General features: G+C 31.7%; 1 protein-coding gene across 1 annotated transcript in view; it reads right to left on the reverse strand.

Annotated features, from left to right (window-relative positions):
- Positions 1-527: 527 nt before the first annotated feature.
- Positions 528-24,841, reverse strand: part of LOC139887616 (uncharacterized) — a 67,242-nt gene continuing 42,928 nt past the window's right edge. Inside the window, exons 2-6 of the mRNA XM_071870692.1 lie at positions 10,932-11,133; positions 10,773-10,873; positions 2,001-2,137; positions 1,900-1,911; positions 528-895 (exon numbers count right to left, since the gene is read on the reverse strand). Coding sequence (XP_071726793.1) covers positions 528-895; positions 1,900-1,911; positions 2,001-2,137; positions 10,773-10,873; positions 10,932-11,133 — 820 coding nt within the window. The remainder of the gene's footprint in view (positions 896-1,899; positions 1,912-2,000; positions 2,138-10,772; positions 10,874-10,931; positions 11,134-24,841) is intronic.

Consider the following 24,841-nt stretch of genomic DNA (forward strand, 5'->3'; position numbering starts at 1 on the left):
CCACTAGTTTGTGGGTGGTAAGGAGTCGAGAAGCGATGATTTACTCCATACTTCTTGAGCACCTTCTCAAGTAGAGAATTGGCAAAATGAGTGCCACGGTCAGAAATTAACGCTCTCGGAATCTCGAAGCGTGAGAACAAATTCTTCAAGAAACTCACAACAACTCGCACATCATTCATGGGTAAAGCCTTTGCTTCGGCCCACTTAGAGACATAATCAACCGCAACGAGAATATACTTGCATTTATTCGAAGTAGGAAAGGGACCCATAAAATCAATTCCCCAAATATCAAACACTTCACAAACTTGGATGCCTTGTTGGGGCATTTCATCCCTTTTGGATATATTCCCTGACCGTTGGCAAGCATCACAAGTTCGGACCATGGCATGGGCGTCTTTGAAGATCGTGGGCCAATAGAAACCCGAGTCAAAAACCTTTTTAGCGGTGTAGCTCGGCCCAAAATGCCCACCCGTAGGTCCTAAGTGACAATGCTCGAGAATTTGTCGAGCCTCTTTACCAAACACACATCAGCGAACCACTTGGTCCGCCCCTACACGAAATAGATCCGGGTGTTCCCAAAAATAATATCTCAAATCAGAAAAGAATTTCTTCTTTTGTTGATGAGTCATTCCTGACACTAGAACACCCGAAGCGAGATAGTTCGCGAAATTCGCAAACCAAGGGACATCAGATGCATCATCAACCCTCAAGAGAGACTCATCGGGGAATGTATCACGAATAACCGATTCGACAAGTATCTCCAATTCCGGGTTCTCTAACCTTGATAAATGATCCGCCGCAAGATTCTCGGCTCCTCTCTTATCCTTTATCTCGATGTCAAATTCTTGCAAAAGAAGAACCCAACGAATGAGATGTGGCTTAGAATCTGTCTTAGCTGTGACGATCCGAAAAATTTCGACTAATTTTAACCAAACTCTCGATACGATTTTGTATTTTTGACACGATAAGCAAAGTCTGTTAAACCGAGTCTTAAAATTTTTGAACGGTTTACATGAATTCATTTAACCTTTGACTATTTTTGACGATTCACGAACCTTTAATCGAAAATAGAAAGATATATAAATAACTATACATATAAATAATTATATATTATAAAATAATTATATAAATGAAATATTATGTGATTTAATTATATTGAAGGAAAACTTAAACATATATTTAAAACTGATAATTAAAAATGAAAAAGTAAATCGAATGTAATATTAATATATGTAAATACAAGTTAAAATATAGTTATTATAACTTTTATTATCATTAAAATAAATATTAATAATAATAATAATATTAGTATTATAGGTGTTATTATTTTATAAAAGTTGGTACATGTGACTTGTTACATTATTATTATCAATGTTAATATCAATAATATTATAACTAGAATTAAAGTTATAATTTTAATTATAGTAGCTAATATTAGTATTATTATTATTATAAATTATTATCATAATTAATAGAAAATAATAACACAAGTTATTATTATTATCATTAATAATAATATTATTAATTTAATGATTTTTAGTATTATTTTGTTATTATTATTATTAATATTATTACTATCATTCATTCTATTATTATTATTAGTATATTTATTATTATTAATATAATTATGTTTATTAATTATTATTAAAAGTATTATTATTATTTATATAATTATATTTACTAACTATTAATATTAATTATATATATTATATTCATAAAATCACAGAAAGTGATCAATTCAGTTTCACGTTGTAGTCTTACTGTGTTATTTTTTTTGTTTTTGTCTACTAAATCGTACGATCGATTGCAATTGTCTGATAATCAAACAAATTTGGTTTTAAATCAACATCAACTTTATTATTATTTTTTTCATCTCTGTTCCAAATTGAATCCACCTACCGAGTTCCTTTGCTACAAAACAATAAAATTTACTCATAGTATTAGACAAACAATTCGAGTGTTTCATCATCATTATCAATATAAATTGTAATTTCTTCAACCCATCTTTGTGCTACAACCAAGACCCAAAACAACTTCACTTGCTTCGTTAAGCTGCTGCCGTTGGTCCCTCTCTACTAACAGCCGATTACCATCACATGGAACTACAAACCACCACCATCGACCAATCATCACCACCCTTGACACTCATCGATCATTATCAACAACTTGCAATACTTATTTTTTTTCTTTCTTTTGATTCAATGAAGAACCATGACAATCACTGTTACGACCCGGAAATTTTGGTCAAATTTAAACTCTGATAACTTCGACAAGATAAGCAAATTGATGTGTTGCATTAAAATATTTTCATACATTTAATTAACCTTTGGACTTTACCCTACGATTCACGAACAACCTATAATTTAAAACTCGAACCCGTCATGATTTATATATGATTTTACTTTCTTAAACGAAGACGTTTTATGATATAATAATTTCTATTATTATTACCTCTTAATAAAATAATTTTGAATATAATTAGTTCTAGAAAACTAAATTTTATAATATTTATATACGAAATGATTAAAAATTTACTATTAAACGATGCTATTTCAAATTAAAAATTTTACGTATTAAGTCATTTTATTTTTATGATATAATTTTTGTAAATTTTTTTAAGAAACAAAGTTAAATTAAAAATGTACAATTTGTAAAGCACAACGTACAACAACGTGTAGCTTAAATAGTTGAATTTAAATTAATTCATTTACTATTCATTGAATAGTAAATGAAACGAAATTAATTCATTTACTATTCACATGAAAGAAACATGATTGAAATTATTAATTATAAGTTACATAAAATACCCTTGAAGTATTTTAAAAATACGACTTTTAAAATATTATTCGATTCGATTTTATTATTATATTATTATATTATTATATTATTATAATTATAAACGAATGAATCCTTTTATTTTTATATTATTATTTTATTACTTTATTATATTATTATAATTAAACACGTTTGATTCCTTTTATTATTATAATATTATTTTCTAACTATATATATGAACGTCGATCGATCGATAACACACACTCATGATTTCATATTACTCTGTCCAATTTCTAGTTACATTTCCAAATTAGTATTAGTAGTATACATAAAATATTACGACAAGGTTATGCTCAAGTGATTTCAAAATGGATTTTCTAATGGTTTAAAGCTAGGGAAATTATGGGTTATAGCTTTGGAGGTTATGGGTAATGTTCGTGGGTATTGTTCTCAAGTCAAACTTAGTGTTTATCATCTCCGTTGCGTCTACGTACTTTCCTGCAATATTGAATCACAATATTGATACGTGAGCATTCATATCTTATCTTTTGTATATTAATAGTGTATCCATGTCTAGTGCTCGAATATATATGTTTATGCATACTTGTATGCTTTAATTTTGTCATTTGATAGTTTATAATAAATCACGAATTAAATACATATATTACTGATAAAAGGTATATGATATGTATGTTTTTGGAAAGCTGGCGAAAAATCAATAACTTTTCATTTAGAAATCGCGTAATTTCGGTGAACGAATTAAAAGATATGATCAACTAAATTATGATTGACATTAATTGAAATTGCTTTTGAATCTGCAATTGATATTTAAACAACTTGTTTGTAAGATTGATAAATTGGATTTTTGAATATTACCAGCCGAGTAAATGAATCCTTATATAAGGCCCGTCTCGTTTTGTTAAACAACTGTCAAAATTGACTTTTTGAAACGACTTTGGATAACTTTTGTATGTCGATCTCGAGCATTAGGATTATGATACACTATGACCTGACCTAGCTTGATAGACAATTATTGACCAACATATGTTCTCTAGGTTGAGATCTACAGTTATTTGGTATTCCAAGTTTCGATCACATTTCGGTGAACGACTTTATGTGCTGCTAAGGTGAGTTTCATATGATCCCTTTTAAATTGCTTTTGCAATATATTTTTGGGCTGAGAATACATGCAATTTATTTTAAACGCAATGGACACAAGTACATACTAAATTCTACACCGAGTTTGAACCGAAAATCCCTTAGCTTTGGTAACTAGTAACTGCCAGTTATAAGAACTGGTGGGCGCGAGTAGTGGTATATGGATCCATAGGGCTTGACATCCCCGTCTGTTCCAGGTATAGAAACCCTAGCCTGAACTATAAAACAGACGTATTCTATTTGAGTTAATATACGTTGGATTGCGTGTATTGTACATGTTGGTTGCATGTATGTTAAAACAGGGGTACTTATTATATAGATGTTAAAGCTTAGTTACCAGGGTGCTCAATCTTGTAGAATAATTTGATAAACGTTTCTGGATGAAACAACTGAAATCTTGTGGTCCACCTTTATATACAGATTATGCGAAACACTAAAACTATGAACTCACCAACCTTTATGTTGACACTTTCAAGCATGTTTATTCTCAGGTTTCCTAGAAGTCTTCCGCTGTTTGCTTATATGTTAGACAAGCTATGTGCATGGAGTCATACATGTTTTATTCAAGAAAATGTTGCATTCACAAATTCATCACCATCTATCTTATTTTGACTGCATTGTCAATGGAAGTATTATTGTAAACCATTATATTACGGTGATTGTCTATATGTAGAAATCATCAGATATCGAAAACCTTTGATTTAAATATTCATTTATGGTGTGCCTTTTCAAAAGAATGCAATGTTTACAAAACGTATCATATAGAGGTCAAATACCTCGCAATGTAATCGATGAATGATGTGTTTGTCCATATGGATTTGGAGCGATCGTCACAGTTGGTATCAGAGCGTTGGTCTTAGCGAACCAGGTCTTGCATTAGTGTGTCTAACTGATAGTTATTAAGATGCATTAGTGAGTCTGGACTTCGACCGTGTCTGCATGTCAAAAGTTTTGCTTATCATTTCTTGTCGGAAATTACCTGCTTACCATTCTTAGTCTAGACACGTCTTACTGCATTGATTGCATGAATAGTGTATAGACAAAATTCGTATCTTAGCGTATCTGCTAATTCATATCTTAGCGTATATGTTACTGTAAACTTTTCCTGACAGCTTTTGAAAGTTCCTCCGTAATTTACGGATCCCTTGTATTATATATAGGTATTCTATGTAATTAGAATATCATCTGATATCCAAAAATCATTTCATATCGAATATCCTTTATCTAACTGTGTAAGATGAATTCCGCCTCTAGTTCGAATTCCTCAGATTCCGACAGCTATTCCGATATGGATTTCCACTCGAGCTCCGAAAGCAGTGTGACCGGAATGGATCAACCAATTAGCCATCATCTTTTCTGGATGAATTGGGGATGGGTTCGTAGCCTACTTAATCATTGGAGACAAGAAGAAGGCGATCCTTTCCATCCACCACATTCACCTCTTGGCGAAGAACCTGAAGCACTCACCGGCGAACCTGTTCGAGATACCATTTTCTCTCTCATTTCTAGAGTATCTCATCACGATAATATACTATCTCAAATTCTGAATCTTATTCATCCGCTCGTCCGAACCGACAATCATCCCGGTGTAATAGAAGAAGTCAACGAGCTTCACGCTCGGGTAGTGGCTTTGGAGAATATGGTGCAAAAGTTACAAGCACCAGCAGCATCACCGGCATCAATAGTACCACCGACAACAACACCAACAGTACCATCACCACCACCAACAACAACAACCGTATCGCAAACCTCAACTTCACAATCTGTTCCACGAGCATCAACGTCATACGCACCGTAGTTACCAAGAAATACCAGCAACAATAACCGATGAAGTATTAACTCATTTTCCCTGAAGAAATTTTATGTATATTTAATATATATGAATTTTGAAATCAAAATAAATTTTTTCGTACTAAGCTATTACGTGTGAATCTTAACTGGTAGGTACTACTCGATTAGTTCATATTACTAATATGCAATGATGTACATCCTTCCATAACAAATTAACCATTGATAACTACAATCTTTGTTTCAACTTAATGAATTCCATTTCATAATAAACCAAGTGTATTATTCAATTACATAATTGATTTTACATTTTCATTTTCGATGTACTCGAAACTTTCCAGAAAACATCATCTGTGCCTTGTAAGGTTCACAAAAATTCCACGAGCACCAACTTCCTTCACCGAGGAATATCAATAAGAATAAATAATGAAGTATTGATTTCATTAGTGAAATACTCCACGAAGATTATGTGATCTCTAATGTTTTAGAGATTATTCATTTCTAGTTCAAGCCGAAAATCAAATGAGCTTAATATGATATTAACTCATTAAATCTGTATTACATCTGAAGAAAATATACATACATATATTTTCATAAAGACGGTAATAAAAATTCTTTTGTACAAAATATTAATTGTGAAATCTTTAACGGGTAGGTAATACCCGGGAAATATTTAAGTTCGCAATTAATATGTTACACTGTACATTCTTCAACTTTGATTCAAAAAAATTATTAACAATACTCACAACGATATACAATCGTTTTCATACAAATTCAATTACATATTCTGAGATTGACGGATCAGAATCCAAGTCATAACTCTGAACCGGTGACATCATTCTTAGATTCTTACATCTTTCAAATGCCATACTTTGAATTCAAAACTGTACTAGAACATCATATGTATACATATAACATTCATCTCTTATAATTATGAGCTTTCATTCTGAAATTCTGAAAAGCAACCAGTCTACGAATCAATACCCTGAATGTTGAAAAAGCTGATGAAGCAGCAAAAACTGTAAATGACTTTAACAGCCAAAAGTTTGATGATAAAGAATTGTGTGTTGGCAAAGCTCAGAAAAAGAGAAGGTTTGGAACTGGAAAACAGATTGAGCAAATCACGAAGGAGGCTGTGGACAAATCACAAAGACTAAACCTGCCTTCAAAGAATCCAAATGATTCAGTATCTGCTGAAGTCATTAATGAATACTTTGCTCCTCACTCTAAACTTTTACGAACAAATCTTCTTCATCATCCTTCGATATTAGAAATTCTAAGATATTATCATATCTTTCATTATAAATATCTTCGATATTTCTGAAGATATCTTCATAACTATTATTATCCGAAATTATTTATCTCTTCGCGCTATCTGTGTTACATCATAAAAGAACCTATTTTAGTTTTTGAAATTCTGGAAAAAAAAATTCGAATTTAAAATATGAATGTTTTGAAGTAGTGTTGGGAACTGAAGCATGAGTTAGTATAATATAATGACACTTGATCAACGTGATTATATTACAGTAAGTCATGCTGAGTTTCTAATGGAACGTGATAAAGGTTCACAGATTACACCCTCATCATGAACCATGTTACATAACTCTTTCATTCTATTTAACCTCTAAACATATCAAGAAAATATTTTTCTTGATGATTCGGTCTTTTCCGTGAATTTCTGGTAATTTAACCAATCAGATCGTGCCATTACAATTTCTTTCTTAGAACATTAGTTATGTTCATCCAAAACTTCATACCTACGAATTCTGGACCATTATCCGCTTGACTTAAGGTCGGGAAGAGAAAACGAAAGCATGAAGCTCCGAAATATAATGGAGAATATAAAGCCCGATAACAACCCCGAAATTACAAACCGTGTATATCAATGCGTATAGCAATATAAAGACACGGGAGAATGAAAAACACTATAACCCCAAGGTAATAGTAGAAGAAAATAACTTCCTCTGGTGGTAAATGAAAAAGAAGAATGAGAGATAAGAAAGTTAGGAGTATATCGAGAATCAGAACTGGATGAAGCATTTTCACAATCTTTTGGAAGTATGAAATGAGGGAGAAGATGTAGGAGTGATGAAAATAATGGAACGGAAGTGGTCAATTTATAGCGAAATAACAGACAGAGCAATCGAGGCAGATGACCGCATTTAATTAAAGAAGATCTTAATCTCCTTAATTCCCGAAGAATCAAATCTTATTTAGATTATGAAGATTTTCTATTCCTTAAATTCCGAAAATCAATCGTTACTACGTCAAGAGTTCAGACTAATCTTTATTCTCCATTTCACTCTTTTACGATAACTTCTTTCATACGCTTCGAGTAATCGGATTGTTTTATCTATATTAATCAATAATGATAAAACTCTATTTATCAACTCATATTCGTCATGAAAACATTTTTATTGTTAGCCATGACGACCTCATCAAATTTCGAGAAGAAATTTCTTTTAACGGGTAGGTATTGTCACGACCCGGAAATTTTGGTCAAATTTAAACTCTGATAACTCCGACAAGATAAGCAAATTGATGTGTTGCATTAAAATATTTTCATACATTTAATTAACCTTTGGACTTTACCCTACGATTCACGAACAACCTATAATTTAAAACTCGAACCCGTCATGATTTATATATGATTTTACTTTCTTAAACGAAGACGTTTTATGATATAATAATTTCTATTATTATTACCTCTTAATAAAATAATTTTGAATATAATTAGTTCTAGAAAACTAAATTTTATAATATTTATATACGAAATAATTAAAAATTTACTATTAAACGATGCTATTTCAAATTAAAATTTTTACGTATTAAGTCATTTTATTTTTATGATATAATTTTTATAAATTTTTTTAAGAAACAAAGTTAAATTAAAAATGTACAATTTGTAAAGCACAACGTACAACAACGTGTAGCTTAAATAGTTGAATTTAAATTAATTCATTTACTATTCATTGAATAGTAAATGAAACGAAATTAATTCATTTACTATTCACATGAAAGCGACATGATTGAAATTATTAATTATAAGTTACATAAAATACCCTTGAAGTATTTTAAAAATATGACTTTTAAAATATTATTCGATTCGATTTTATTATTATATTATTATATTTTACTTTATTATATTATTATATTATTATAATTATAAACGAATGAATCCTTTTATTTTTATATTATTATTTTATTACTTTATTATATTATTATATTATTATAATTAAACACGTTTGATTCCTTTTATTATTATAATATTATTTTCTAACTATATATATGAACGTCGATCGATCGATAACACACACTCATGATTTCATATTACTCTGTCCAATTTCTATTTACATTTCCAAATTAGTATTAGTAATATACATAAAATATTACGACAAGGTTATGCTCAAGTGATTTCAAAATGGATTTTCAAATGGTTTAAAGCTAGGGAAATTATGGGTTATAGCTTTGGAGGTTATGGGTAATGTTCGTGGGTATTGTTCTCAAGTCAAACTTAGTGTTTATCATCTCCGTTGCATCTACGTACTTTCCTGTAATATTGAATCACAATATTGATACGTGAGCATTCATATCTTATCTTTTGTATATTAATAGTGTATCCATGTCTAGTGCTCGAATATATATGTTTATGCATACTTGTATGCTTTAATTTTGTCATTTGATAGTTTATAATAAATCACGAATTAAATACATATATTACTGATAAAAGGTATATGATATGTATGTTTTTGGAAAGCTGGCGAAAAATCAATAACTTTTCATTTAGAAATCGCGTAATTTCGGTGAACGAATTAAAAGATATGATCAACTGAATTATGATTGACATTAATTGAAATTGCTTTTGAATCTGCAATTGATATTTAAACAACTTGTTTGTAAGATTGATAAATTGGATTTTTGAATATTACCAGCCGAGTAAATGAATCCTTATATAAGGCCCGTCTCGTTTTGTTAAACAACTGTCAAAATTGACTTTTTGAAACGACTTTGGATAACTTTTGTATGTCGATCTCGAGCATTAGGATTATGATACACTATGACCTAACCTAGCTTGATAGACAATTATTGACCAACATATGTTCTCTAGGTTGAGATCTAAAGTTATTTGGTATTTCAAGTTTCGGTCACATTTCGGTGAATGACTTTATGTGCTGCTAAGGTGAGTTTCATATGATCCCTTTTTAATTGCTTTTGCAATATATTTTTGGGCTGAGAATACATGCAATTTATTTTAAACGCAATGGACACAAGTACATACTAAATTCTACACCGAGTTTGAACCGAAAATCCCTTAGCTTTGGTAACTAGTAACTGCCAGTTATAAGAACTGGTGGGCGCGAGTAGTGGTATATGGATCCATAGGGCTTGACATCCCCGTCTGTTCCAGGTATAGAAACCCTAGCCTGAACTATAAAACAGACGTATTCTATTTGAGTTAATATACGTTGGATTACGTGTATTGTACATGTTGGTTGCATGTATGTTAAAACAGGGGTACTTATTATATAGATGTTAAAGCTTAGTTACCAGGGTGCTCAATCTTGTAGAATAATTTGATAAACATTTCTGGATGAAACAACTGAAATCTTGTGGTCCACCTTTATACACAGATTATGCGAAACACTAAAACTATGAACTCACCAACCTTTGTGTTGACACTTTCAAGCATGTTTATTCTCAGGTTTCCTAGAAGTCTTCCGCTGTTTGCTTATATGTTAGACAAACTATGTGCATGGAGTCATACATGTTTTATTCAAGAAAATGTTGCATTCACAAATTCATCACCATCTATCTTATTTTGACTGCATTGTCAACGGAAGTATTATTGTAAACCATTATATTACGGTGATTGTCTATATGTAGAAATCATCAGATATCGAAAACCTTTGATTTAAATATTCATTTATGGTGTGCCTTTTCAAAAGAATGCAATGTTTACAAAACGTATCATATAGAGGTCAAATACCTCGCAATGTAATCGATGAATGACGTGTTCGTCCATATGGATTTGGAGCGATTGTCACAATCACCATCTCACTTCAACCTTGAAACCTCCAATTCCTTCACAATTCCCATCTCCCTTTCCTATCCAAAAATGATCAACAACACCATCACGATCCCATCTTAAACGCTGCAACATCAAATGATTTCTATTACTAAGTATTTGCTTTCTATTTTTGTGCTACCACCTTGATCATCAACCTACGTGAACCACCATCACAAATAACCACTTCAATCACCTTGAATCGCCACTTCAACTGCAATGAATTCCACTCCTGCACACCTATAGCTGCTGCTACTAATATCGTGCTTTTCTGTTTCTTTATCTCATTAAAAACAGACACCACATTGCTCACTCCTTTCCCTCTTCTCTTTCTATATTTTTTTTTTCTGTTGAAACACCACAAAACGCCATCACCTACAACTTCTATATCTTCTTACTTTCATTCAAACAACAACTACAGCTACAGCTCTCTTTGTTTATGTTTCATATCAAACCACCATCGTTCCTTCTGTTCCTGTACGAAGAAAACTCAAATCAAACACCTTTTTAATTATTGTTGTGCTTCTTTTCACCACCTATAGAAGATTAACGTTGATGATAAAAATTTAATGATGATGCAATAAAGAAGATGATACGATGAGGATTAAGAGGAACCTGCAACCTGCTTTTGACTTCTGCGTTTATTTTAATTACCTGTACGTTCCCTCTTTTGTTTTCTTTTTTCTTGCCGACAGACTTTAATCATCAAACACATGAGTTAAAGTTAGTCGGATAATAAAGTTATATAGATAGGGACGGTTTATTCTTTCTGGTCGAAACCTAATTTCAACCGATTGTGGCTATGGGCTGTTTTATTTTGAGTCGTGATACTTTTCAAATTGTTACTTGGCCTGTTATGGACCGTTGGGCTGCTGCATTCCCTTAAACCTCACTACCAATCTATAATTCTAATTGCTATTGGGCCACTACTAGCAAAGTTACGATTTTCCTGTTTAGTAATTCTTATTCAACGAACAAACAAACCGAACACTGTTGTGATGATTGTGACAATGATATATGATAGATGATGAAGATCATATGATTATGATGTTTGATGAGCACGATGATGATGAGAACTATGATGATAAAGATGGAGTGATGATGTACTCGATGATGATGATGATGATAAAGAAAACGTGATGTCGTGATGTTAAGGATATGGTGAAGATGATGAAACCCGTTATTGATGTTGTAAATAATGATCCATGATGATACACGTATGATGATTAGATAATAGGTTAATGGAGATGTTGATGATGTTTAGAAGATGATAACCAGTTATAATAGTTTAAGTAATTAAATGAACCAATTATTACTGAAAGATATCAACAGTTCGTTGGTTTGGAGTATTGGGGTTTGACGAGAGGTCGTGGGTTCGAGCCCGGGGAGCGGCATTTTATTTTTTAAAGCCCCTTTCTTCAAAGGTTGTACCATTTTATTTTTATTATTATTATTATTGATATTATTATTAATAGTATTATTATTATTATTATTATTATTATTATTATTATTATTATTATTATTATTATTATTATTATTATTATTTAAAACATGATAAGTATAATTAGGAATATAGTTATAATTATAATATGAAGATTATGATACACGATTGAGTATGAGATGAATATAGAATGAACATGATAGTTTATGATGTTAATGATGGAATAACATAAAGATGATGATGATTAAAGGATATAAATTTCATTAAAATTATTATTATATTTATTATTATTGTTGTTATTATTATTATTATTATTATTATTATTATTATTATTATTATTATTATTATTATTATTATTATTAATTTTATCATTTTTATTATTATTATTATTACCATTATTAGTAGTATCATTATTTTTACTATTATAAGTATTATCATTTTTAATATTATTATTTTATGTTATCATAACAAATAAACATCTCTAGGAATATATATATTATAAGATATTAATATAATTATGTATGAACACATTTATACATTGTAATATGTAATATATAAAAATAAATATATTCAAATCAATAATTAACATAACTTAAAACTTTAGTTGTTCGATTATAAGTATAATTGTTAATATATATATACTTAATATAGGTTCGTGAATCCGAGGCCAAACCTACACTTGTTCAATGTCGTCATATGTATTTTTACTACAAAATACATTATGGTGAGTTCATTTGATTCCCTTTTACTCTTTACATTTTTGGGACTGAGAATACATGCGCTGTTTTTACAACTGCTTATTTAAATGCTTTTGAGATATATTTTGAACTGCGAATGCATGAAATGCTTTTATAAATGTTTGACGAGATAGAGACAAGTACTTAAAAACATTCTACGAATGAGTTATTATGAGTACACCGGATATCACCCCTTTTAGTCTAGTAATCTGAGAATTTGGAAACCGATCTCCAAATTGACGCGAATCCTAAAGATAGATCTATGGGCACTTACAAGCCCCAGTCAGAGAATTTGAACTGCTTTAGTACTTCGAAATAGGTAATACAACCGCCAGCTTTAAAAGATATGATCTGTTTGTGAGGTGTACATAACCATCATATTTAAAAGAGTGGCCTGATTGTATGCTTTTTGCATGACCGTGCGGAATGCTGGTATGCGGGGGGATATTCTAGATGCATTTTGTTAAGGTCGATTACCAGGTGTTTGTAGTTCGTATGAATGACTTTTATCTCTATGTCATGCGAAATGCCTGATATGAGATTATATTTATGAATGATATTAAAAATCGCGAGGCAACCTACGTGGGAGAAAAGGATACGAACCTACTCTGCTAAGCATTATGTAATATGATTTTGTACATGAGATAGGTGTACTGTATTTAAATCTTGTGGTCTATTAAAATGATGAATTTTATTGTTTAAGATAAACTTATGAACTCGCCAACCTTTTGGTTGACACTTGAAAGCATGTTTATTCTCAGGTATGAAAGAAATCTTCCTCCATGCATTTGCTCATTTTAAAGATATTACTTGGAGTCATTCATGACATATTTCAAAAGACGTTGCATTCGAGTCGTTGAGTTCATCAAGATTATTATTAAGTCAATTATAGTTGGGTATATTATGAAATGGTATGCATGCCGTCGACTTTAGATGTAATGAAAGTTTGTCTTTTTAAAAATGAATGCAATGTTTGTAAAATGTATCATATAGAGGTCAAGTACCTCGCGATGTAACCAAATGTAATGTATTCGTCCAGATGGATTAGTGTAGTGACCCGAACTTTTACATATTTATATATATTAATTGAGATTGATATTTACATGACTAAATGTTTCCAACGTGTTTAGCAATCAAACTTGTTAAGACTTGATTAAATGAAATAAGTTTCATATAGACAATTGATCACCCAAGTTGACCGGCGATTCACGAACGTTACAAAATTGTAAAAACTACATGTTGTGGTATATATAGACATATATATATGGTTGACATGAAATTATGATGAGTAAGTATCTCACTAAGTATATTAAAAATGTGTGATATACATAAGAAATGAAATTACTAAGTTAAGAAACTCGAAATGATATATATAACGATTATCGTTATGATAACGTCTACTAAATATATATGTATCATATTAAGATATTGATACACTATATTTAACATGATAAAATAATATTTAAATATATTATTAAGTGTGTTAACAATGAACTACATATGTAAAAATAAGACTACTAACTCAAGAATTACGAAACGAGACTTATATGTAACGATTATCGTTGTAACGATATTTTAATGTATATATCATATTAAGAGATATTCATACATCATAATATCATGATAATATAATAATTTAACATCTCATTTGATATAATAAACATTGGGTTAACAACATTAATTGAGATCGTTAACTTAAAGGTTTCAAAACAACACTTACATGTAACGACTAACGAAGACTTAACGACTCCATTAGAATGTATATACATGTTGTGTTTTGATATGTATTCTTACACTTTTGAAAGACTTCAAGACACATATCAAAGTACTTCTAATTAACAAAAATGCTTACAATTACATCCTCGTTTAGTTTCATCAACAATTCTACTCGTATGCACCCGTATTCGTACTCGTACAATACACAGCTTTTAGATGTATGTACTATTAGTATATACACTCCAATGATTAGCTCTTGGCAGCCCACGTGAGTTACCTAACATATGTGGGAACCATCATTTGGCAACTAGCATGAAATATCTCATAAAATTACAAAAATATTAGTAATCATTCATGACTTATTTACATGAAAACAAAATTACATATCCTTTATATCTAATCCATATACCAACGACCAAAAACACCTATAAACACTTTCATTCTTCAATTTTCTTCATCTAATTGATCTCTCTCAAGCTCCATCTTCAGGTTCTAAGTGTTCTTCATAAATTCCATAAGTATAGTTTCATAAAAATCAAGAATACTTCCAAGTTTGCAAGTCTACTTCCAAGCTTTCTAATCCATTCCAAGTAATCATCTAAGATCAAGGAACCTTTGTTATTTGCAGTAGGTTATCTTTCTAATTCAAGGTAATATTCATATTCAAACTTTGATTCAATTTCTAGAACTATAACAATCTTATTTCGAGTGAAAATCTTACTTGAACTGTTTTCGTGTCATGATTCTGCTTCAAGAACTTTCAAGCCATCCAAGGATCCTTTGAAGCTAGATCCATTTTTATCATTTCCAGTAGTTTTATCCAGAAAACTTGAGGTAGTAATGATGTTCATAACATCATTCGATTCATACATATAAAGCTATCTTATTCGAAGGTTTAAACTTGTAATCACTAGAACATAGTTTAGTTAATTCTAAACTTGTTCACAAACAAAAGTTAATCCTTCTAACTTGACTTTTAAAATCAACTAAACACATGTTCTATATCTATATGATATGCTAACTTAATGATTTAAAACCTGAAAACACGATGAACACCATAAAATCGGATATACGCCGTCGTAGTGAAACCGTGGGCTGTTTTGGTTTGGATAATTAAAAACTATGATAAACTTTGATTTAAAAGTTGTTCTTCTGGGAAAATGATTTTTCATATGAACATGAAACTATATCCAAAAATCTTGGTTAAACTCAAAGTGAAAGTATGTTTTTCAAAATGGTCATCAAGATGTCGTTCTTTCGATGGAAATGACTACCTCTTTAGTAATTGACATGTAACTTAAATTTTTGACTATAAACATATACTTTTTCTATTTAGATTCTTAAATTAGAGTTCAATATGAAACCATAGCAATTTTATTCACTCAAAACGGATTTAAAATGAAGAAGTTATGGGTAAAACAAGATTGGATATTTTTGATCTTTTTAGCTACGGGAAATGTTTAACAAATCTATACAAATCATATCCTAGCTAACTTATATTATATTATACATGTATTCTAATATATTATGTAATCTTGGGATACCATAGACACGTATGCAAATGTTTTGACATATCATATCGACCCATGTATACATATTATTTGGAACAACCATAGACACTCTATATGCAGTAATGTTGGAGTTAACTATACAGGGTTGAGGTTGATTCCAAAAATATATATACTTTGAGTTGTGATTTAGCCTGAGACATCTATACACTGGGTCGTGGATTGATTCAAGATAATATATATCGATTTATTTCTGTACATCTAACTGTGGACAACTAGTTGTAGGTTACTAACAAGGACAGCTGACTTAATACACTCAAATCTTTAAAACATAATAAAAATGGTTGTAATTATATTTTGATCATACTTTGATATATATGTACATATTTGTATAGGTTAGTGAATCGATCCGTGGCTAAGTCTTATTTCCGAGGAAGGAAATATCTGTGAAAGTGAGTTATAGTCCCACTTTTAAAATCTAATATTTTTGAGATGAGAATACATGCAGGTTTTATAAATGATTTACAAAATAGACACAAGTACGTGAAACTACATTGTATGGTTGAATTAGCGAAATCAAATATGCCCCTTTTTATTAAGTCTGGTAATCTAAGAATTAGGGAACAGACACCCTAATTGACACGAATCCTAAAGATAGATCTATTGGGCCTAACAAACTCCATCCAAAGTACCGGATGCTTTAGTACTTCGAAATTTATATCATATTCGAAGGGTGTCCCAGAATGATGGGGATATTCTTATATATGCATCTTGTTAATGTCGGTTACCAGGTGTTCACCATATGAATAATTTTTATCTCTATGTATGGGATGTGTATTGAAATATGAAATCTTGTGGTCTATTGTTACGATTTGATATATATAGGTTAAACCTATAGCTCACCAACATTTTTGTTGACGTTTAAAGCATGTTTATTCTCAGGTAAATACTAAGAGCTTCTGCTGTTGCATACTAAAATAAGGACAAGATTTGGAGTCCATGTTTGTATGATATTGTGTAAAAACTACATTCAAGAAACATATGTCGATGTAATATATTTCTATTGTAAACCATTATGTAATGGTCGTGTGTAAACAGTATATTTTAGATTATCATTATTTGATAATCTACGTAATGTTTTTAAACCTTTAATGATAAAATAAAGGTTATGGTTGTTTTAAAAATGAATGCAGTCTTTGAAAAACGTCTCATATAGAGGTCAAAACCTCGCAACGAAATCAATTAATATGGAACGTTTATAATCAATATGAATGGGACATTTCAGATGGTATCCGAGCGTTGGTCTTAGAGAACCAGAAAATTTGTATTAGTGTGTCTTATCGAGTTTGTTAGGATGCATTAGTGAGTCTGGACTTCGACCGTGTTTTCTTTAAAAATGATTGCTTAACATTTTTGTTGGAAACTATATATTATTAACATGTAAATATTATGTGATATATTAATCTCTTAACATGTTTGATATTGTGTGATAGATGTCTACCTCTAGCACAAATCCCATTGACTCACCTAATAATAACGAAGAGTCGAATATATATTGGCAAGATTCACAAGTTCTCGAAGAACCGGAAGAAGAGGAAACGGAACCGGAAGAAGAGGAACCGGAAGAAGAGGAACCAGAAGAAGAGGAACCGGAAGAAGAAGAGGTTCTGGAGGGGGGAATAGTAGGAACCACAGAAAACCGGTCAAATAAAAGAAAATCCTCAACCAATGGACCAAAGTTAATAATGGTCAATGGTGTTTCCGCTAAGGAAGCAAAATATTGGGAAAATTACCAAATTTTCGGTGAATCGGATCCTGATGAGGATTCCGATGATGTTATAGAAATTACCCCGACCCAATTTAATGAGGCAAAAAAAATAATAAGGGAAAAGGCATCAAAATAGAGAAATTTGATTCCGACCCCGATGAACTTTATATGTACCGTCAACACCCTTATTTTCAATATCGTGACAATAACCCGGGAACCTCTAAACCACCAGGTTTTTCTAAACCAATGTGGAAAACGATGACTTGTATTAGAGGAACATCATATATCCCTAGAAGATTCGGAAAAAGAACCAAGTCTGAAGAAGAAGAAACCAGTGATTCAGATTAGAGGGGTGTGAGCATGTTGTGTAATAAATGTATTGTAGTGTGCTTGTACTTTTATGTTCTATGTAAAAATTGCTTGTATTGTTTGTTATTACGAATCTAATCCTTGTCTATTTTACAGTATAAAAACAAAATGGACGTTAAGGGTAGACAACCGAATATTTTAGAAGACCTACCAGAGGATATGATTGAGGAAATCTTGTCTAGAGTCGGTCAGAATTCATCAGCACATTTAGTTATGGCGAAATTAACTTGTCAAACATTTGAAAGACTTTCCAGAAATGCCTTAGTTTATAAAAGGCTTTCCTTTGATAGGTGGGGTATATCACATTGGGGAGACTTTAAGTTACGTCGTGTTTTCTTTTAAGCGTTAAATGCGAAGAACCCAAATGCAATTTTACGCTACGGGTTAAGAACCTATTTTGACTCAACATATCCCAACATAGGATTTCGTGAATTAGAAAGAGCTTCTAACATGCAACATAAAGAAGCATGTTATGCTTACGGGTTAGTGATGTTCGCTTCTTACCAAAGTGAGAAAAAGAACATCGGATTGCAGCTTTTAAATAAAACTTTCCCACAAGTGACGGATTCAGTAGTTGGGGTGAGAAACAAGGTTTTTAGATTATTACGGGGCTGTTGGACATTACGAAACCCTCGACCTTTTGAAGACATTACAACTGCTGCCTAGCCAATGGTCATAACGGTTATTTTCCACAAGACCAAGGATGGGAAGTCGTCTTAGTAAAACCAGAATGCATGACTTGTTTCTGGACTTATGAATTACGTGTCTTTATTTCCTTTGCTGAACAACTTGCGTATTAACTAGATTTATCTTCAAAACTGTCCTGTTTCATAGTGTACTATATTTCATGTTATATGTAATATAGCGAAGTTGTAAGTTTGAAGAATATTTGTATGTGATATATTATTATAATCAGTTTTTCATATGGAATTGTAGTAGTTGAATTGTATATTAGCTACTAAGTATGCACTTAACGGGTAGGTAGTACCCGAATTTAAACTTATAAAACGCTAATATGAAGAAAAAGCTTTTATAAATGAGTTCATATTATGTTACGAGATACTATTGACTACTCTTAATATTCTGTATGATTAACTTATTTCGTTTGACTATTTTGAAGAAAATGGCACCGACTACTCGACACACCTTGAATATGAGCGAAGAGGAATTTCGTGCCTTTCTTGCTTCAAACATAGCCACAGTACAGGCCGCGCTACATACCAACAATAACTTTGAATCTAGCAATACAGCTAACGGCGCAAGAAATCGTGTAGGATGCTCCTACAAGGAATTCACTGCCTGCAAACCTTCAGAATTTGATGGGACTGAAGGACCAATCGGATTGAAACAGTGGACCGAGAAAGTTGAATCGGTGTTTGCCATAAGTAAGTGTACTGAAGGAGACAAAGTGAAGTACACTACGCATACCTTCACAGGTATTGCGTTAACATGGTGGAATACCTATCTAGAGCAAGTGGGACAAGATGCTGCTTACGCGCTACCGTGGTCAGCATTCAAGCACTTGATGAACGAGAAGTACCGTCCCAGAACCGAGGTCAATAAGCTCAAGTCAGAACTTAGAGGGTTACGAACACAGGGATTCGATATTACTTCGTACGAAAGATGATTTACAGAATTGTGCCTATTGTGTCCGAGAGCGTTCGAAGATGAGGAAGAGAAGATCGACGCGTTTGTGAAAGGGTTACCTGAGAGAATCCAAGAAGATATAAGTTCACACGAGCCTGCCTCCATACAAAAGGCATGTAGAATGGCTCACAAACTAGTAAACCAGATTGAGGGAAGAATTAAAGAACAGGCGGCCGAAGAGGCCAACGTGAAGCTAGTTAAAATAAAGTGGGAGGAAAACGGTGATAAGAGTCACCAAAACAACAACAACTATCCCAACAATCGCAACATCAATCACAACTACAACAAATGGCACAACAACAACAACAACAACAACTACAACAATCATCCCAACAACAATAACAACCGCAACAACAATAACAACCGCAACAACAACAACAATCAGAAGCAGCTATGCCAAAGGTGTGAAAAGTATCACTCGGGGTTCTGCACCAAATTTTGCAACAAGTGTAAAAGAAATGGTCATAGCGCGGTGAAGTGTGAGGTCTGCGGACCAGGGGTTAACAGAACGAAAGGAACAAATGGTGTCGGAACGAGTAATGGCGGAGCAAGTAGTGTCAGAGCAAGTTATGCCAATGTAGTTTGTTATAAATGTGGAAAACAGGGCCATATTATTAGAAATTGCCCGAACCAGGAGAACACGAATGGACAAGGTTACGGAAGAGTTTTCAATATTAATGCGGCAGAGGCACATGAAGACTCGGAGCTTGTTACAGGTACGTTTCTTATTGATAATAAATCTGCTTACGTTTTATTTGATTCGGGTGCGGATAGAAGCTATATGAGTAGATATTTTTGTGCTAAATTAAGTTGTCCATTGACGCCGTTGGATAGTAAATTTTTACTCGAATTAGCAAACGGTAAATTAATTTCTGCAGATTATATATGCCGGAATCGAGAAATTAAACTGGGTAGCGAAATATTTAAGATTGATTTGATACCAGTAGAGTTAGGGAGTTTTGATGTAATAGTTGGCATGGACTGGCTGAAGGAGATGAAAGCAGAGATCGTATGTGTAGTGACCCGAACTTTTCCATGTTTATATATATTAATTGAGATTGATATTTACATGATTAAATGTTTCCAACATGTTAAGCAATCAAACTTGTTAAGACTTGATTAATTGAAATATGTTTCATATAGACAATTGACCACCCAAGTTGACCGGTGATTCACGAACGTTAAAACTTGTAAAAAACTATATGATGACATATATATGGTTATATATATAGTTAACATGATATTATGATAAGTAAACATATCATTAATTATATTAACAATGAACTACATATGTAAAAACAAGACTACTAACTTAATGATTTTGAAACGAGACATATATGTAACGTTTATCGTTGTAACGACATTTAATGTATATATATCATATTAAGAGATATTCGTACATCATAATATCATGATAATATAATAATTTAAAATCTCTTTTGATATTATAAACATTGGGTTAACAACATTTAACAAGATCGTTAACCTAAAGGTTTCAAAACAACATTTACATGTAACGACTAACGATGACTTAACGACTCAGTTAAAATGTATATACATGTAGTGTTTTAATATGTATTCATACACTTTTGAAAGACTTCAAGACACTTATCAAAATACTTCTACTTAACAAAAATGCTTACAATTAGATCCTCGTTCAGTTTCATCAACAATTCTACTCGTATGCACCCGTATTCGTACTCGTACAATACACAGCTTTTAGATGTATGTACTATTGGTATATACACTCCAATGATCAGCTCTTAGCAGCCCATGTGAGTCACCTAACATATGTGGGAACCATCATTTGGCAACTAGCATGAAATATCTCATAAAATTACAAAAATATGAGTAATCATTCATGACTTATTTACATGAAAACAAAATTACATATCCTTTATATCTAATCCATACACCAACGACCAAAAACACCTACAAACACTTTCATTCTTCAATTTTCTTCATCTAATTGATCTCTCTCAAGTTCTATCTTCAAGTTCTAAGTGTTCTTCATAAATTCCAAAAGTTCTAGTTTCATAAAATCAAGAATACTTTCAAGTTTGCTAGCTCACTTCCAATCTTGTAAGGTGATCATCCAACCTCAAGAAATCTTTGTTTCTTACAGTAGGTTATCATTCTAATACAAGGTAATAATCATATTCAAACTTTGGTTCAATTTCTATAACTATAACAATCTTATTTCAAGTGATGATCTTACTTGAACTTATTTTCGTGTCATGATTCTGCTTCAAGAACTTCGAGCCATCCAAGGATCCATTGAAGCTAGATCCATTTTTCTATTTTCCAGTAGGTTTATCCAAGGAACTTAAGGTAGTAATGATGTTCATAACATCATTCGATTCATACATATAAAGCTATCTTATTCGAAGGTTTAAACTTGTAATCACTAGAACATAGTTTAGTTAATTCTAAACTTGTTCGCAAACAAAAGTTAATCCTTCTAACTTGACTTTTAAAATCAACTAAACACATGTTCTATATCTATATGATATGCTAACTTAATGATTTAAAACCTGGAAACACGAAAAACACCGTAAAACCGGATTTACGCCGTCGTAGTAACACCGCGGGCTGTTTTGGGTTAGTTAATTAAAAACTATGATAAACTTTGATTTTAAAGTTGTTATTATGAGAAAATGATTTTTATTATGAACATGAAACTATATCCAAAAATTATGATTAAACTCAAAGTGGAAGTATGTTTTCTAAAATGGTCATCTAGACGTCGTTCTTTCGACTGAAATGACTACCTTTACAAAAACGACTTGTAACTTATTTTTCCGACTATAAACCTATACTTTTCTGTTTAGATTCATAAAATAGAGTTCAATATGAAACCATAGCAATTTGATTCACTCAAAACGGATTTAAAATGAAGAAGTTATGGGTAAAACAAGATTGGATAATTTTTCTCATTTTAGCTACGTGAAAATTGGTAACAAATCTATTCCAACCATAACTTAATCAACTTGTATTATATATTATGTAATCTTGAGATACCATAGACACGTATACAATGTTTCGACCTATCATGTCGACACATCTATATATATTTCGGAACAACCATAGACACTCTATATGTGAATGTTGGAGTTAGCTATACAGGGTTGAGGTTGATTCCAAAATATATATAGTTTGAGTTGTGATCAATACTGAGATACGTATACACTGGGTCGTGGATTGATTCAAGATAATATTTATCGATTTATTTCTGTACATCTAACTGTGGACAACTAGTTGTAGGTTACTAACGAGGACAGCTGACTTAATAAACTTAAAACATCAAAATATATTAAAAGTGTTGTAAATATATTTTGAACATACTTTGATATATATGTATATATTGTTATAGGTTCGTGAATCAACCAGTGGCCAAGTCTTACTTCCCGACGAAGTAAAAATCTGTGAAAGTGAGTTATAGTCCCACTTTTAAAATCTAATATTTTTGGGATGAGAATACATGCAGGTTTTATAAATGATTTACAAAATAGACACAAGTACGTGAAACTACATTCTATGGTTGAATTATCGAAATCGAATATGCCCCTTTTTATTAAGTCTGGTAATCTAAGAATTTGGGAACAGACACCCTAATTGACGCGAATCCTAAAGATAGATCTATTGGGCTTAACAAACCCCATCCAAAGTACCGGATGCTTTAGTACTTCGAAATTTATATCATATCCGAAGGGTGTCCCGGAATGATGGGGATATTCTTATATATGCATCTTGTTAATGTCGGTTACCAGGTGTTCACCATATGAATGATTTTTATCTCTATGTATGGGATGTGTATTGAAATATGAAATCTTGTGGTCTATTGTTACGATTTGATATATATAGGTTAAACCTATAACTCACCAACATTTTTGTTGACGTTTAAAGCATGTTTATTCTCAGGTGAATATTAAGAGCTTCCGCTGTTGCATACTAAAATAAGGACAAGATTTGGAGTCCATGTTTGTATGATATTGTGTAAAAACTGCATTCAAGAAACTGATTTCGATGTAACATATTTGTATTGTAAACCATTATGTAATGGTCGTGTGTAAACATGATATTTTAGATTATCATTATTTGATAATCTACGTAAAGCTTTTTAAATCTTTATTTATGAAATAAAGGTTATGGTTTGTTTTAAAAATGAATGCAGTCTTTGAAAAACGTCTCATATAGAGGTCAAAACCTCGCAACGAAATCAATTAATATGGAACGTTTTTAATCAATAAGAACGGGACATTTCAGTTGGTATCCGAGCGTTGGTCTTAGAGAACCAGAATTTTGCATTAGTGTGTCTTATCGAGTTTGTTAGGATGCATTAGTGAGTCTGGACTTCGACCGTGTTTACTTGAAAAATGATTGCTTAACAAATTTTGTTGGAAACTATATATTTTTAACATGTGAATATTATGTGATATATTAATCTCTTAACGCGTTTGATATTATGTGATAGATGTCTACCTCTAGAACAAGTCCCATTGACTCACCTAATAATAATGAAGAGTTAAATATAAATTGGAATGATTCGTGGACTGATTCACAAGTTCCCGAAGAGGAACCGGAAGAAGAGTCGGAACCGGAAGAAGAATCGGAACCGGAAGAAGAATCGGAACCGGAAGAAGAAATAGAATCGGTGGGGGAAATAATAAAACGGTTAAGTAAAAGAGAATCCTCAACCAACCGACCAAGGTTAATCATGGTTAATGGTGTTTCCACCAAGGAAGCAAAATATTGGGAGGATTACCAATTCTCCGATGAATCGGATTCCGACGAGAATTCCGATGATGTTATAGAAATTACCCCAACTGAATTTAAAAAGGAAAAAGAAAATAATAAGGGAAAGGGCAT

This window comes from Rutidosis leptorrhynchoides, chromosome 2 (assembly GCF_046630445.1).
Source record: "Rutidosis leptorrhynchoides isolate AG116_Rl617_1_P2 chromosome 2, CSIRO_AGI_Rlap_v1, whole genome shotgun sequence".
Classification (NCBI taxonomy): domain Eukaryota; kingdom Viridiplantae; phylum Streptophyta; class Magnoliopsida; order Asterales; family Asteraceae; genus Rutidosis; species Rutidosis leptorrhynchoides.